This window comes from Montipora capricornis, chromosome 11 (genome assembly GCF_036669925.1).
Source record: "Montipora capricornis isolate CH-2021 chromosome 11, ASM3666992v2, whole genome shotgun sequence".
In the NCBI taxonomy this organism is placed as follows: domain Eukaryota; kingdom Metazoa; phylum Cnidaria; class Anthozoa; order Scleractinia; family Acroporidae; genus Montipora; species Montipora capricornis.
Window position 1 is genome coordinate 15,127,974 of NC_090893.1, and position 15,375 is coordinate 15,143,348.

The following is a 15,375-nucleotide window of genomic DNA, read 5'->3' on the forward strand; positions in this document are numbered from 1 at the left end:
TTTGGCGTGTGGAAACGAAATACGGTATAGGCACAAGGGAGTTTTCTACGCCTGGCCAATTAAAGCACTCGTTCCAAATTCCCTGCGTCTGAGCATTTAAACAAAATGCCATAATGCTTAAGCTTATGTCGACGTTCGTTTTAACTGGAAATAAGCTACTTATGCTTTCCCTTGTGATTGCGTCATTAGTGCGAAGCAGGCTGTATCCCCCAACTCAAATATCAAACAAATTATGTAAGGGTGCCACCTTACGACTTTACAACTTTATTGCAAAATGTTACAAATCCCAACTAAAAACAACAAAAAAAAAACAAAAACAAAAAAAAAACAAAAAAAATACCACAGATGTTTCAGTGAATACACGCTTTTTAGTTGCTTTTTAATATCTGTACCTAAAATTCACGGTAACTTGACACTTGTAAAAGGCATCAGAGGAAAAAGAACTCATAATAAGCACGCTTAAGCGAATGACTAATACGGTACAGCAGGAGGAGTAGGTGCGCTGGCAACTTGCCCCTGTGTATGAAAAAAAGAGATTTCATTGTAATTCCAAACTTTGTTTTTAGTAAATTTTAAGTACTAGAATTGTGTTTCTCTGCAAAAATGCCAAAATGATTTGCACTTTGAGCGGTAAAACTAGAACTTAAACTCAATTGATTACTTCGCACAATCAAAACAGATACCGATGAAACAATAGGAATCTTATCGTAGCACGGCACGAGGAAAACACCTGCTACATGCGCTGAGCGGGGAAAAAAAAAGGAATGCAAATAGGTTACAAATGATGTTGCTTTCGGACTTGGTCGCATTACAGGCAGACCACACTCTGTTGGCGCGGTTGTTTCGATCTATATATTAATTCCTCTGTATTTCTTACCCGCAGGCCTTGGTTGTTCGAAAGGGGGAGAACGCTATCAAGCGGATAAATCACTATCGAGCGAATGAACGCTAGCAAAGCCAATTGAGGTATCCAATCGATAGTGATTTATCCAGTGGATGGCGCTTTCCACCCTTTGTCGCCAGATCGATAACAACCACATCAACAGAGGGTGGTCCGCCTGTAGTCGCATCGGTTGGGAGGCCGTGTAGCTGCGTGACCAGTGTACAAGAATTGAAATCAAGTCCTGCTATTGGGATGGTTGGTCTTCCTCGCTAATGTTGGGATTCCTAGAATTTTGTCGTGTTTATTGCATCACTTTCTTTGGCCCCAAAAAGCCTCGGGAGGGAGCTGTCAGATAATTAATCATTTATGATTTATATATTTATTTATAAATGTGAAGTGAAGTATCTTAGTTAAGCCAAGCGTAGAAATTTAAATTCAATCGCAAAGTTATTTTTACACTTGATTGCCAACCGCCCTTTGCATTCCTTACCGGGGGATTTTCGGGACCATATCCCGCGGTCGCACCAGACGGGTCCTCACGAAGGGCTTCGTGGAACGAGTACACCACGATAAGAAAATAAACCTGTAACAGGTAATGAAAAACCAATGAGAATTGAAAGCAAAAAAGAAAAAAAGAAAAAATCATCGCACAGGATGACTGATTACGTATACATTGCAGAAAAAAGATCAGTTCCTGACTTTTGCAGTTCCTGTGAAAAATAGTTGTACATCCAAGCTATTTGTTAAAGTTGCCTTCATCAAATAATGAAACAGATGAAGACGGTTTGCATCTTGAAAAAGTTGCCCTTTTTCCTTTCAAACCTGGACTCGCTGGCACTTTTGTGATGAATTAAATAAATAGATAAATAAACAAATTCAACAGTTGAGTTGTGCACTTACCGAAAAAACCCAGTAGATAGCATTGGAAATAACTATTGCAACCTGAAAGAAACAAGGTAAAGTCTCCGCTTACGAGCCAGAAGGCTCATCAGGTCGGCGCTTATCTCCGGTTTCTGTAGCATGAAGCGACTAGGAGTATTTGTACTCCCCCCTGGATGGGATGCTAGTCCATCGCAGGGTTACCCCCAGCATTACGCCGGTACCCATTTATACACCTGGGTGGAGAGAGGCACCGTGAGAGTAAAGTGTCTTGCCCAAGAACACAACACAATGTCCCCTGCCAGGCCCCGAACCCGGACCACTCGATCCGGAGTCGAGCACACTAACCATGAGGCCACCGCGCCTCCCAACAACATAATTCAGGAACCCATGACCCGGAGCCTACAGCTCCCATACTGGGCCTATGTAACGGCATTTTTACAGACTGATCTATTTTTAGACTATCTTTTCCGGAAAAAACAAAGGCATTTCCAGTTTGGTGACCCTATGACGTCAGCTTAATTTCTTGTAATTGGTCATCGGGCTCCTGTGGGAGTCTCGTTAGCGGGAAATTATATCTAAAAATAAATCGGTCTGTGAAAACGCCGTGACACGAACATAGTAGAGTTGTAGGCTCCGGGTCATGGGTTCCTGCATAATTAGGATAAGCAACATGCAATCAACAAAAACAAAAAAAAAAGGCAAGCTGAAGATTTCTTCAACAGCGCACTATATAGCGCGAATGCGCTAAGTAGTAAACAGTACAGCATTCAGTTATTCCCGTCCTCGGGGGTTGCAATACGTTCCTTCAATACATGGAATAACGTCCTCTTGCAGTTTCGAAAATGTCACAGCCTTAGCAATGATCCATTTCCATAAACGTTGCCAACCACCTTCATGCAATTGATGTGGAAATTCTAATGCACATTGATTGTAAATTGTATAATTCTGAGAATGCACCGAAGGTCTTGAGATTTTGTTATTCGCGGCCTTCATGGTTCGGAACGTCAACAAATTTCGGGTCAAAGAATAAATCGCGCACTATGCTTGAAAATATCTCTTATTGTCGAATCCGATGTTAATACGGTAATATTCAACATTATTTAGCCCAGAACCTAAAATACATACCAAATTCCTGACAATTATAAAGAAAATCGTCACTCCCAGGTAGTAACCGAAGAGAACCACATGCCAGACAAGATATGGAAGGACCAAGAAGCGATTTTTCTGTGGAGTGGAATAGAGATGTATTTATCCAACAACATGAAAATCGGTGTACATGTACGTAATTGAGATTGTAGGAATGCTATTGGATTTTCGACTCCAGTGTAAAGCCTCTGGCTTACTACTAAAATTCAACATTGAATTACAAGAACAAGAACAAGAACAAAAACAAAAACAAGAAGAACAAGAAGAACAGGGAGAACAATGAGAACAAGAAGAACAAGAAGAATGATATGCAAATGGCTAGTCGCAAAGATTAACCAATACATTATCAAAATACATTACATAATCATAAGAAATTAAAAAAAAATCGAAGAACTGAAATGCCAATTATCATTAAACTGTAATGTAAAAATATTTGAAACATGAATAAATACTAATTTGCTATGCTACAGTAATTACCAGACCAGGGTAATGACATTAACAAAAATGTATATAACCAGGATCTCACGTTTTGTCTGATCTTGGGAAACAGTCTTGCATACAAAAAATGATTGAAAAAATTGCTTGATCGCTGTTAATTAAAGGAATTTTAGCGTAAGGGGTAAGTTGAAAGGCGCTTACCGATTTGAAGGCTCCAAGTAGTAATAAGCTTGTCAAAACCACAATGATATTGAAAACTCCATCAGTTTTGATCAGGTTGATAATAGCTAAAAAGAAAAGAAAACAGTTGAGATTTAAAGAAAAAGCTTGACTGTCGATTCTTTCTCAGAGACAGTAGAAAGAGAAGGGCAAAACACTAGCTACTAGTTTGCAACAGGAAGCTAATTGACGAGAGGCTTGATGAGGAAAAACAATGTGTCTGCACACCCTGCACGTGCGTTTCAAATCACTTTATTGGAACAAAGGAGACTTTTGTTTGATTGGTTGATGGTTTTGCTTGTACCCAGGTTTTTTTCACACGCGCGTGCGCGAAACAACAAACAAAATGGCGACCAAAGATGTCTTGCTCGATTACTTGCTCCAGGGATTTCTATTGCAGCAGCGACGTGTACACCTTTTCTTCTTTCGGAATAGCGGTATTTCAGTGGTAGCAGCTGATTTCTTTTAAGTCTTTCACTTTCGTGCGATCGATTTTTCGTCCGTGGCTTCATTCACAATTGATTTGGGCAGATTTCCGAGTTGAAATGTTTCTGAATGTTGTCATAGATCGATTGAGGTGGTTGTTCAGCCGAGGCCGTGTTGTCAAGTCTTCTAAGATAAGATTCGCTATTCCTTTCGTTTTGTATATAATCCCAAGCCAACATAAGCTAGCGTAGCCTATTAAATGTCCTTTAGAAAATTAATGTCTTTTACCTTCCTTCTTGTTCACAGAAACCTTATAAGAAATACCAGCGTTATTAACGTCATCTTCTTCACCAGTTTCTACATTTCAACTACTAGTTACAATTTATTAAAAGCAAAGTGTGTGGAGGATTTACTAAGTCGCCATGGATTGAAATCGGAGGGTAGATAATAAGGGTACTGCAGTAACCTGTAGGTAGTTCATAAATGTGCAAGCTATTTTTATTTCCTATTTTTCTGAGCCTTTTAAATTCGATTGTTTTTCAGGAAAAAAAAATTATTCATTTTTTGTGCTCATGGCTGGAGAAAAATGTAGTAAGCTTGTACTTCATGTTGATTTAAAAACAATAGTTTTGAACCTCTCAATAATGACTTCAGTTAGGCATTTTCATTACTTTTCCTATTCACGTGCAAATGCTGCAAGTTTGTTCTTACTTTTAGGTAATAAAAAACCCGCTTTTCTCATTTTCTCACCATTTTACCCACTTGACACCCTGTTAATAGCAATTTGTTGAAATTATACATTATGAGTAGGGGAAACCTCTACAACGCAGCATGCCAAAACACTGAAGGGAAGACATTGTTTACCTATTGTCATTAATGTGCCAACCAGAGGCTCACTGGCTGTTGAAACCATAGGCAACACAAGTTCGCGTCACCAGAGAGCGTGTAATAATTAATTACTAGTGGGAAGATGACCTTTGAGTGCAAGCGGTGTTGCGTGACAGGCAGCCGTTGAGAATTTAAACGCGTTATAAGACTAGTAGTAGTGATTAATTATTACACGCTCTCTAGTGACGCGAACTTGGGCTGCCTATGTTGAAAGAAAGGGTGTTTTGTTCCTGTGGTTGGCACATCATCTTCCCTATATATAGACGAACTTCTAACTCACATGTACATTAGCCCTGAACTACCAAGATTTATTAACTTTAAATTTAATGAAAACTAAATATCTCAGGCTCTTCAGTCCTCATCAGAAAGTAAATTTCAACTTACTTACTTCATTAACTTAACCTGGTCAATGCCTTGAACAAGTTTCAATCTTTAGATACTTGGGTATGATATCTATATTGGCCATCACCTTTACTGGCATGATCATATTCATTATATTTGTAACAGAGTTAGTAAATGGATTAACATCATCGCTAAGGTTAAGCACACACACCCGGTCCGAAGTGACAGATTTCAATAGGACAATAGGCTCGCTTTGCTGGTCGCTTAGGCGCGCCTTGCCACTTTTAAATTTAAACTGTTTAACTCAAATTATTCTTCTGATATTTGTGTGTCGGCTGTTAAAGGCGATTCCCGTATCAGGAATCACATTCTAAGATTTGGCCACGAGAACGCATGACATGAGCTGCCGACTTGAGTTTCTTTCTCCGAGTTAAAATTACTTGTGCGCGTCATCTCATCAACTTGAAATTTTCGCAGCTTAGGGCAATATGACAAAATACAAATTGAAAAAAGCTTCAAATTTAATGTTTTTTCAGTGATTTAATTATCAAACATGAAAGTTTGCCAAGTCAAAGACACAATAGGGCAGAGTTAGATGATACTATGATCATAACAAGATCTGGAGCCATTTTGTAGACAACACCGTATCGCACGAAACCTGCTGTGTTGAACCTTGCCACTTTAAATGACAATTTCTTTACACAAACCTTTTCTTTGGTTGTTGGGCTTACTGCAGCAAGCGGGAATTCCCGTATCACGGCCTATGACAAAAGTCTCGAAAAAGGGAATCAAAATATTTTTTGCCAAGGAAATTTAAATAATCTGGAGCACTCGTAAAGTAAAGCCTTGCGTCTTGGCTTAATCTGTTTGCTTCACGATTCAAAATCAGCCCTATTTCTTCTCCAGAACAATTCCCCACTCTAAGTCGACCGTGTGATTCAAAATTTCAAGGTTGGGAAGCTTTATAGCGAATTGAGATGTTCTTCACCAGTGGGCTGCCATTTTTCGACTCCATCTTGTTTAGCTGATTTACCGTTGTTTTCACTTGAACGCCAGTTTATCCATATTTTTTTAATGTAAACTCACATTTCAATTTAAATCCGACTTACTTTCTTATTAAACAGCACTCTATTCTGAGGTCTCTTAAATAAGGAAAAACAACGCCAGGAAGGCAAAACTATCCTCTGCTCCTTGCAAGTTCTGCAGTTCATCGCCACACTTTTGACTCGTTATCTTCGCTTCATTTGTGATCCTTTGCCGTATTTCCCGTTGTATTGAACCAGTATCGGTCATAATAACTTCTTACTAACCGAGCGCGAGGGCCGTACTGGGGTATATTGGCCCGAGGTCGTGGCAGTACGGACCTCGCTGCGCTCGGTCCGTACAAAAACGACCGAGGGCCAATATTCACCAGTACGGCTCGAGCTAGCTCGGTGAGTAAGTAGTTTATTATATGGCTTTTTCATTACCTTTTGCCTTGTTTTTGTAAGCCTGTAATCGGCCCGTGGGTATTACGGGAGAATAATGCCCTACAATTCAGTCACAATTAGCCAATCAGAGCGCGCGTTATATCGGCTACAAACACAAGCCATATAATAAAGATAAGGTAATGCCCAAGTCTTTCAAATGACTCATCATCTTTGCATTCATTGTTTTTTCCGTCCTTTTGGAAAGAGGCGAAGAATATTAACGATGCCAGCACTACATCTCCCATTTCAAATGTTCCCTCGTTTCGAATGAATTTGACCGAATTTCAAGGGTTTTCGGGGTGATGAGGCGCATGCGCAACATTAGCCCCCGTTGTTCTTTGGAGGATAAAAAAACCCGGCGTGCTGCACGTACAGAACACAGTTTAACTCTGCATAACAACGAGGTAGGTAGTGGCCGTGTTTTCACGAGCGGCTCAACTGAAAATTCCTTGAAAACAGTTCCCTTCCCAAGTCGCTTAAAGTTAAGCGAGTCGGCAAATTTCAATAGAATTCTCATTAAATTTAAGCCTCAAAACCAGATACATTACGGCAATTACTTTCGGCCAATGAGGAGTCGCTTGCGGTTATTCAAATCGGAAATACAACAGGCGTGCCATTTTTATTATCGTGTATTGCATTATCACATGCTCTCTCCTCGTTCTTAACCATGAAAACACGTATCATTTTTAAGTCGCTTCACGAATTCTGCAAACAAACCTCTTTCAGGAATAGTAGGGAGCTTTAACAACGACGACGGGAACGGCAAAGAGAAAGTCATCTCAAAACATAAATTCCAATTATTGTAATCACTTCGAGACTATTCCAAGCTTTTTAACACGACAATGGTGTGGCAGTCCCTCAAGAATGAAACCGATTGAGTCAAGCTTTATTTTGGGGGAGAAAGTGACAATTTATCCTGAAGTGCTGACGACCTCCATAAAACCTCAAATTTGGCTATTTCACGTTGTCGTTTTGCTGACGACGGCAACGAAATGGACAAAAAAAAAAAAAAAACGCACGTGCATAGCGTGCAAAGATATTGTTTTTGCCTACAGAATATGCAAATTTGTGACGTTCTAGTCGCCGTCTCCGTTGTCGTTGCTAAAGCTCCCTAGTAAGCGAGACAACGGCTGTCGTGAAAACATGGTCATTATCTCCAAGCTTGCAAAATTATCTTTTGTGGTGACGTTTCGTCGACGCCGCCGACGTAGATTTTGAAGTAGGGACCTTAGGATCTACGACGGCGACGGCAACGTCGGCGAAAACGTTACCTCAAAAGACAACTTTGTTTTTATCGTAAGTATTTCGCAATTATTCCATCTCGTTCACGCCTTACAATTTGGAGAAGTAAGGCACGAGCAGTTTTAGAGTGAAAATAGAGAAAGAATGATTAGACTCTGTTGCATGCTCACGTTGTCGTGAAGACCTCAAATTTGGTGATTTCACGTCGTCGTTATGCAAAGCTAGCGACGACCGCAAAAAATATTTGCTAAAATCCGTGCTGCACGTGCAGCACTATTATTTCTGCTCTTTAACCAATGATATCATTGTTTCGTGGTGTTATTGCCGCCGCCACCGTGGTCATTTCTTAAACTCCCTCGTCCCTAGTTCCTGTCGTAAAATGACCAAAGTTGAGACGTGAACATCTGACGATACGATTTCAATCTTCTCTCTAAACATCAACAAAGTTCCTATCAATTTTATGCCTGGAAAGTATGTACACATTTTCCATGACAGATGACTTGAAATAATTGCAAAAATTTAGTAGATTAATGCGAAGATATATTTTTGATGACTTTTTCGTCACTTTTGTGGTCTTTGTTTGAGCTCTCGATTTTTATCCAATGGGATCAAGGATTAAATTTGGAAACATAGACATCGTAGTAAAAAATATTTATTAAACAAAAATTCCGTAAATTTGTTTGCCATAACAAAAATGAAAGCACTTAAGTTGGCTAAAATTTTCTCGCTTTTGAAACGTCTTGACCAATGAAAAGCAAAAGGAATTCGATCGAAGACGCTGCAAGCTGGACTTATCGGCGAGCACGATGAGGTTACATGAAACGTTGCGAGTTCGATCTCCGATTAGGTCATCGCACTGTTTTCTCGCGATGGGGCTTGTTTGTGAAATGACTTTGCTTTTGATTTTGTGGCATTCGCAATCGAAAACTATTCTTCCTCGCTATTAACTATAAATTTGATTTAGTAAGGATTGCCATCCCACTTACCATCTTGATAGTTTAACCCTTTCACCGCCATAAATGCCAATTGACACTTACAGATTTTATTCTGTCTAACGCCAGACGATTTTACTCGTCAATGGGGACGCCTTTGGCGTTGAAAGGGTTATGAAATTTGGGATCTTCCCAGACCTCTTCGCGCAAACTTGTAAGTATAATTGCACCGTAACGTCTTCGATCTCCGATCGGGTCGTCGCACTCTTTTTGTGCGTTCGGACTTGTTTGAGAAATAACTTTGTTGCCGGTTTTGCAGCATTTGCAATCAGGCGGTAACCCATCAGGCCCTAGAGCGTTGGCCCTTCATTTTTTTTTTTTTTTTTTTTTTTTTTTCACAGAAGCACTTTAAGGATTGCCATTCTACTTACTTAACACCTGTAATTCGGGATCTTCCCTGTCCTTCTCGGGTAAACTTGTAAGTTCACTTGCCTTGTGGGACCTTGAATAGATCTCATATCCTCCACCGATCTGTTATAAGAAATAAGTACAAAATAAAAAGGACTTTGCTCGCTAGTGCTGTGCGAACCAACAAGCCCAGGCTGCAAGCTTTATCTCAATTTCGTACGGCCAGAATGCAGAAAACTCTCTTCAAAGCCCATTTTTCTTACGTCCGAAACCCTAAGAAATTTACCGATGCACGAAAACAGGAAGACAAATTAATGAAGCAAGTAGCTGCTCCTACGTAATAGGGCGAAAACAACTCTTTACTTCCCAAGCCTTTGGAAAACTTGGTAAGCGCCGTTTTGAAAGCAAGAGGACTTCATTAGAGGTTAATTCGGCCTCAGCTCATCCAGTCGATTTTCAGTTTTGGTTGGATACCGTGAAAAATTTAGAGCCTTTGCCATTGGGCCTCGATTGCAAGATAACAGAACACGTGTTACGTGGTCTTATAACTGACAAACTTACGAATCTTTTAGCACTTGTCAGTCAATGTGATGAGGCTGATGCAAAAATTGATGATGAAATGATTAGGTAAGCTGATCACGCTAAATCCCTCGGTTTCACCATTGATGACCGGCTTTCGTGGTCACTAAATCATGCTACCGAAGTATCTCAGCTAATCACTGAGATTCAAATTCATAATGCCTTAACATTACTACACCCTATGTTGATTATTACAGTCTACGTGCAAGGGACTGTCTTGAGTGGACAACTGAATGATAAGCTGCAAAACTTACGTAATCGCGCAGCCAGGGTGATTACTTAATTACAATCCGATACGAGCTATTGTAGATACGCTTAAGTGCATGGAAGAAGCTGCCTCTTCGACTTAAAAAAAGACAAAGCAGTACGGGGTCCTAAGTATTTGCAAAATAATATAAGAAATATTTTCGTGAAACATATTTCCCTGCACATTTCTTGCCCTGGAATATCTTCAACGCCTTTTTGGCTCAACGCATTGCTAAATAGTATTTTACCAACTTCTTCCAGCCCTAAGGTACGCAATTGAAGTTGAACTGTAGCTCGTCAAACCAGAGGCACCAACGCACTAGAATTGAAAACATGGGTCCTCAAACTCCCATGAAACTAATTAACTTTTTTTGGACTTATATTACTTATATTTATAGCATTGTGGCTTACAATATCTCATTTTAAAGGTTATAAAGTAGGCTTTTCCATTTTTCCATGACGACAAACAATGACAATTGTGTTTTTGCATAATTAATTAGCTGCGGTCTTCAGGTGGGCAGAAATTAAACAGATGTTCAAACGGTAAGTATAAAGTGCAGACTGCAGATTGGGTCTAAAATGCAGAATTGGTACAAAATAGGCCTCGGCCGCAGTCTGCATTTTAAACCCATTCTGCATTTTAGACCCAATATGCAATCTGCAGTCTGTAGCCTGCATTTTATACTGACCGTGTTCAAAACCGTTTTTTAACCAAACTTTCCGAATTTTTAGGTCCAAATTATGAAATTTTCATTCATAAGAGTTTAAATTTGATGATCTAGCTCGATTTTCAATGCGAAAATAAGGCACGAAGTGGTCCGCGGCATTTTAAAAACATGTGTTCACAAAAACAACTCGTATGCATATTTTATCTTTATCACTGACCTTGATTTGCAGCTGACGTTTTAAAATTGCTTGAAATTGTTTCCCTGGTATTTTTCCCATCCTTTAACAGAGGGTTTTCTGTAAAAAAAAAAAAAAGCGTTTTTGAACAGTCTATAAAAAGCAATTTTGTTTGCACTAACGAGCCACATATATAACGTCGAGAAATTATTAATAAGGTTAGGTTTTGTGAGCACATGTTTTTTAAATGCCGCGAACCACTTCCTGCAGTCTTTGTCGTGTTGACAATCGCGCTAGATAATCAAATTATACTCTTATGAATGAAAATGTTATGTGATTTGGACTTAAAAATTCGGAAAGTTTGGTCATGGGCGCTGGTGTTGTTATCGATCTGCAGAAAGATACATACAAAAGAAAGTTACAGCTGTTGCGATTTGCACCGTAATAAAGTTTGGGTCGTTACAAAGTGCGAGGCAGCGAGGCGTGCGAGGCATGCTAATTTCGCATTTAAGTCTAAGCACCCATTTCAAATAGCGCTGATAAACAGTTATTAAGTCTAAGCACCCATTTTAAAACGGTTAGCTTTCAATAACTTTGTGACTCGGATGCTAACTCGCAGTCATGGCTTGCATGGCTCGCATGGCTCGCAGCCAAGACTCGCATGGTTCGCTTCTTGCCTCGCACGCCTCGCATGGTGCCTCGCACGCGTCGCTGCCTCGCATGTTGATAAAACTCATAAAGTTTGAAAGCAAATAATTCAATGAGAGATCAAACAAAGTGTCAACTGAGTCCTTTATTATGTTTATTTGGTCGTTCCGAGCACAGGCAGCCTAAGCTCGGTATACGATTCATAGACTTTGTATAGGAAAGTTAACTTTGAGCTTATAAGTGCTAAAATAAGCTGTAAATGTAGAAATAAATTTCACTTACTTCTACGTAGAGTTGTCCTCGTCTATTCTGTGCAATCGGAGGGCAAACAGTGCCCGTTTTAGATGGGTTTGTGGCTTTCGAATTTTTACGATGTCGTTAGTTCTCATTTCCCCTCATAAAGAGAAGAAAGGCTGGTGACTCGCGGCGATCTCGTCCCACAAATCGCTCTCGCGTCCGGCAAAGCAACGAGCAGAATCGCCATAAAAACACCACAGCCTTAAGGCCAGATAAATTTCGTATCACATCAACTCTACTTCGGGACCACAGAGCGATTTTTGGCGGATAAATTCCAAGTAATGTTCGGCTTTCTATAATCTTCCCATACGTTCAGCTAGATGTGTGGCTACGGCCGTTATAGCATGATGGCGAACGTATTACATTCTGCACTCTAATCAGTTGGCCAAATGATTTCAAATATGTGAAGTTTATTTCTACATTTACAGCTTATTTTAGCATTTATAAGATCAAAGTTAATTTTGCCACACAAAGTCTATAAATCGTATACCGAGCTTGGGCTGCTTGTGTTTCGAGCTGTTTTTGGCGTCATTTTGAGGGATCTTTTTCTGGACCGCCAAATGATGGCAATCAGCAAATCGAAGCAAAACTCCAGTCTTCAGGTGACAGCCGCACAAACAACTGCGTACTAAGACAGCCATGGCGGTATTTGCGCTTTGTAGTTCGTTTAGTAGTTCGAGAGCAAATAAACAACCTCAATGAGGGCGTGTTACATAGGTTAAAATTACGTCAAGAAAGCGGAAACCAATTAGGCCACGCACACTTTTAGCTGCGGTCAGAGTTAATTACTTTTCAATAAAACCTGGATCTAGAAAATGCAAGACACCTTTTTAATTTGTGATCTACACTGAAAACGAAAAATCCTATAATTTTTTTTGTCTATCTCACTTGAGTTTAAAAAACCTGAAATATGTCACCATTTTTTCCGATTAAGTGAACCTTTTTTTTGCATTTCTCTCGGATGTTGTTGAAGTCAATTTTCTCAAGTTATCACTTATTTCGCCTTTTGCAAAAACGCCTCAGACGAGAAATTTGTGTATTTATTTATTTATTTATTTATTTATTTGCCACACGAAAAATAAATTAAGATACAAATATAAACAATCAAAAATAATTGAAGTTATCCAGTGTTGAGTTTCCTGTAACTTTCTCTCAATTTCGCCTCAACTTGGACTGCGATCCTCCTGGGGGTCATACGTTGTGTCTCAAGGGATCTACTTAACTGTCTCTTTACATTAATTACCCTTGTCCGCCTGTGAATCACTTGTTGATCCGAGCGTTATCACATAGAAGAACTGGCCCTTAGGGAGTCTCACGGAAACGCCACACATTAAATGATTATCTCACTTGAGTTTAAAAAACCTGAAATATGTTACCATTTTTTTCCGATTAAGTGAATTTTTTTTTTGGATTTCTCTCGGATGTTGTTGAAGTCAATTTTCTCAAGTTAAAACTTATTTCGCCTGTTGCAAAAACGCCGCAGACGAGAAATTTGTGTATTTATTTATTTATTTGCCACACGAAAAATAAATTAAGATACAAATATGAACAATCAAAAATTATTGAATTGCACTGGTGGCGAGGAGGCCTAAAAAGAATACTGAAAGAAAGGCTTAAAACACGTTCTAAAACCGTCGGGGACATTCTAAAATGAGATTTTTCGGCACACATAAAGCGATTTGCCACTATCATTGTGCCAGAAAAAAACACCATTTTTGTGGTAGTAAATACACTTTTGGGCCATTATTTTCCATTATTATTCATTTTGCGGTAAAAAAATCCCTTTTCATGTTTTTTTTAGCCAAAATCTACATACTTGCTCTACTTCCTACTAATGCCAATGTTTTAAGTTTTTTACCACCTTTTTATGTTCTGTGAGCATTTTGATGGGAAGGATTCAATGAAAAAGAGTTCTTTTGCCATCAGCACAAAAAACGTGGTACACATTGCGTATTATCGCCAATGTTGTGCAAACAGAAATGAGATGACTACCCTTCAAGGTAAGATATATAATTTTTTACAGTCTGAGAAACATGGACATAATAAATGAAGACTCAAGATTTCTCGGTTCTTCTAGCTGGTATATATATGAATAAAAACATGAAAAATTCCATGTTCCTTCGACCTCAACTGAAAACGAGGGCATGGAAATTTCTATACTCCCAGTTCGACCTCAGCTCAAAGAACACGGAAATTTCCATGTTAGCTCGTGTTCCTTCGAACTCAAATGAAAGACTGAAAGGATATGGAAATTTCCATGTTCATTCGACCTGAGTTAAATGAAAGAACAAGGGAATTACCATGCTCCTTTGATCACTGCTGGATGAAAGAACATGAAAATTTCCATGCTCTTTGATATCAGGTAGATGATCTGAAGAAAATGGAAATTTTCACGTTCCCTTGATCACAGCTGGATGAAAGAACATAGAAATTTCCATGTGCTTTGATCTGAACCAGATGATCTGAAGAACATGGAAATTTCCATGTTCCTCTGATGTCATACAGCCATAGATGAAAGAACACATGGAAATTTCCATCCCAACTAGGTAAAAGAACTTGGACCCTCCCCTGTACCATTCAATGGAAACTTCGACGTTCCTTCGATTTCATCTATATATAAGAGTAGGTTCTACAGTTTGGCTGAAAGGAATTGCAAATCAAACAAATTATGATCAGTGTTCCACTGAACAACCTGATGTTATATAACAATTTAATAGTAAATGATAATTTTACCTCTTCCAACAGAAAGTGGACAAGAAAGAATGCGAAACATTTCTTTTATATAGGCAAAAAATCATGCCGGTGTCAAAAAGATTGATTTTAGCATGTTGTATGTATTTGACCCATTTAAAATCTTATCTTGTAACAAAAACTCCACTTTCTAGTGTTGATTAAAAATTTTCAAAATACCTAACAGAACTGAACTAATTGCTGAAAGACTTGCATGCGTTCTAATTTCATCTAGCTTAAACAAAAGACGAAGCAATCCGTCCAGAAAACTCATGCAAAGCTTTTACTCACCACACTAAAGATGGCAATCAGCAAAACTCCAATCTTCAGGTCACAGCCCCAGCAACAAGTGCGTACTAAGACAGCCATGGCGGTATTTGCGCTTGGTAGTTCGTTTAGTAGTTCGAGGGCAAATATACAGCCTCAATGATGGCGTGTTGCATAGGTGAAAATTACGTCTAATCTCGTACCCAGATCTCACTCTGTCACTGGAAATGTGAGATCTGGTAAAGTTCGACCGTACACCATTTTTTATTGGCCACTAAAAAAAGGTTGCGGCAATGCAATCTACGCTCCGATTGGCTTATTTCGCAGGGCACTTAATGAAGGTTTAATTTTCGAAGCTCATGTGCTGTTTTGAATAAATGCCAGTTGTGCGGAGGAAAGTTTTGTTTTTTTCCGACGCCGGAAAAGCTTTACAGTTGAGGAAAATCATTTTAAAAATTTGCGGTGTTTGTGTAAATGGTACCGACGAAAG

The 15,375-nt window shown here is 39.2% G+C and overlaps 1 protein-coding gene across 2 annotated transcripts; it reads right to left on the reverse strand.

The window, feature by feature from the left end:
• LOC138024955 (uncharacterized) lies at positions 1–15,045 on the reverse strand. Of its 2 annotated transcripts, XM_068872160.1 has the most exons (8): positions 14,910–15,031; positions 10,986–11,063; positions 9,299–9,398; positions 3,551–3,636; positions 2,891–2,989; positions 1,784–1,825; positions 1,374–1,466; positions 1–516 (listed from the first exon to the last, which is right to left on the reverse strand). In XM_068872160.1, the coding sequence occupies exons 2-8, from the start codon at positions 11,043–11,045 to the stop codon at positions 472–474; spliced, it is 525 nt and encodes a 174-aa protein (XP_068728261.1). In that variant the 5' UTR covers positions 11,046–11,063; positions 14,910–15,031; the 3' UTR covers positions 1–471. The 2 variants fall into 2 exon arrangements, with proteins under 2 accessions (XP_068728261.1, XP_068728259.1); XM_068872158.1 differs by lacking the exon at positions 10,986–11,063 and having other exon boundaries at positions 3–516; positions 14,910–15,045.
• Positions 15,046–15,375: the final 330 nt, after the last annotated feature.

Bases quoted from the DNA above. Each gene is read 5' to 3' on its own strand.
- LOC138024955 (XM_068872158.1), bottom strand. From the start codon at position 14,987: ATGGCTGTCTTAGTACGCACTTGTTGCTGGGGCTGTGACCTGAAGATT. The intron at 9,399-14,909 runs GTGAGTAAAAGC...TTCTTATAACAG, and splicing joins TGATTGCCATCTTTAGTGTG to ATCGGTGGAGGATATGAGAT. The intron at 3,637-9,298 runs GTAAGTAGAATG...TTTTCTTTTTAG, and splicing joins TCCCGAATTACAGGTGTTAA to CTATTATCAACCTGATCAAA.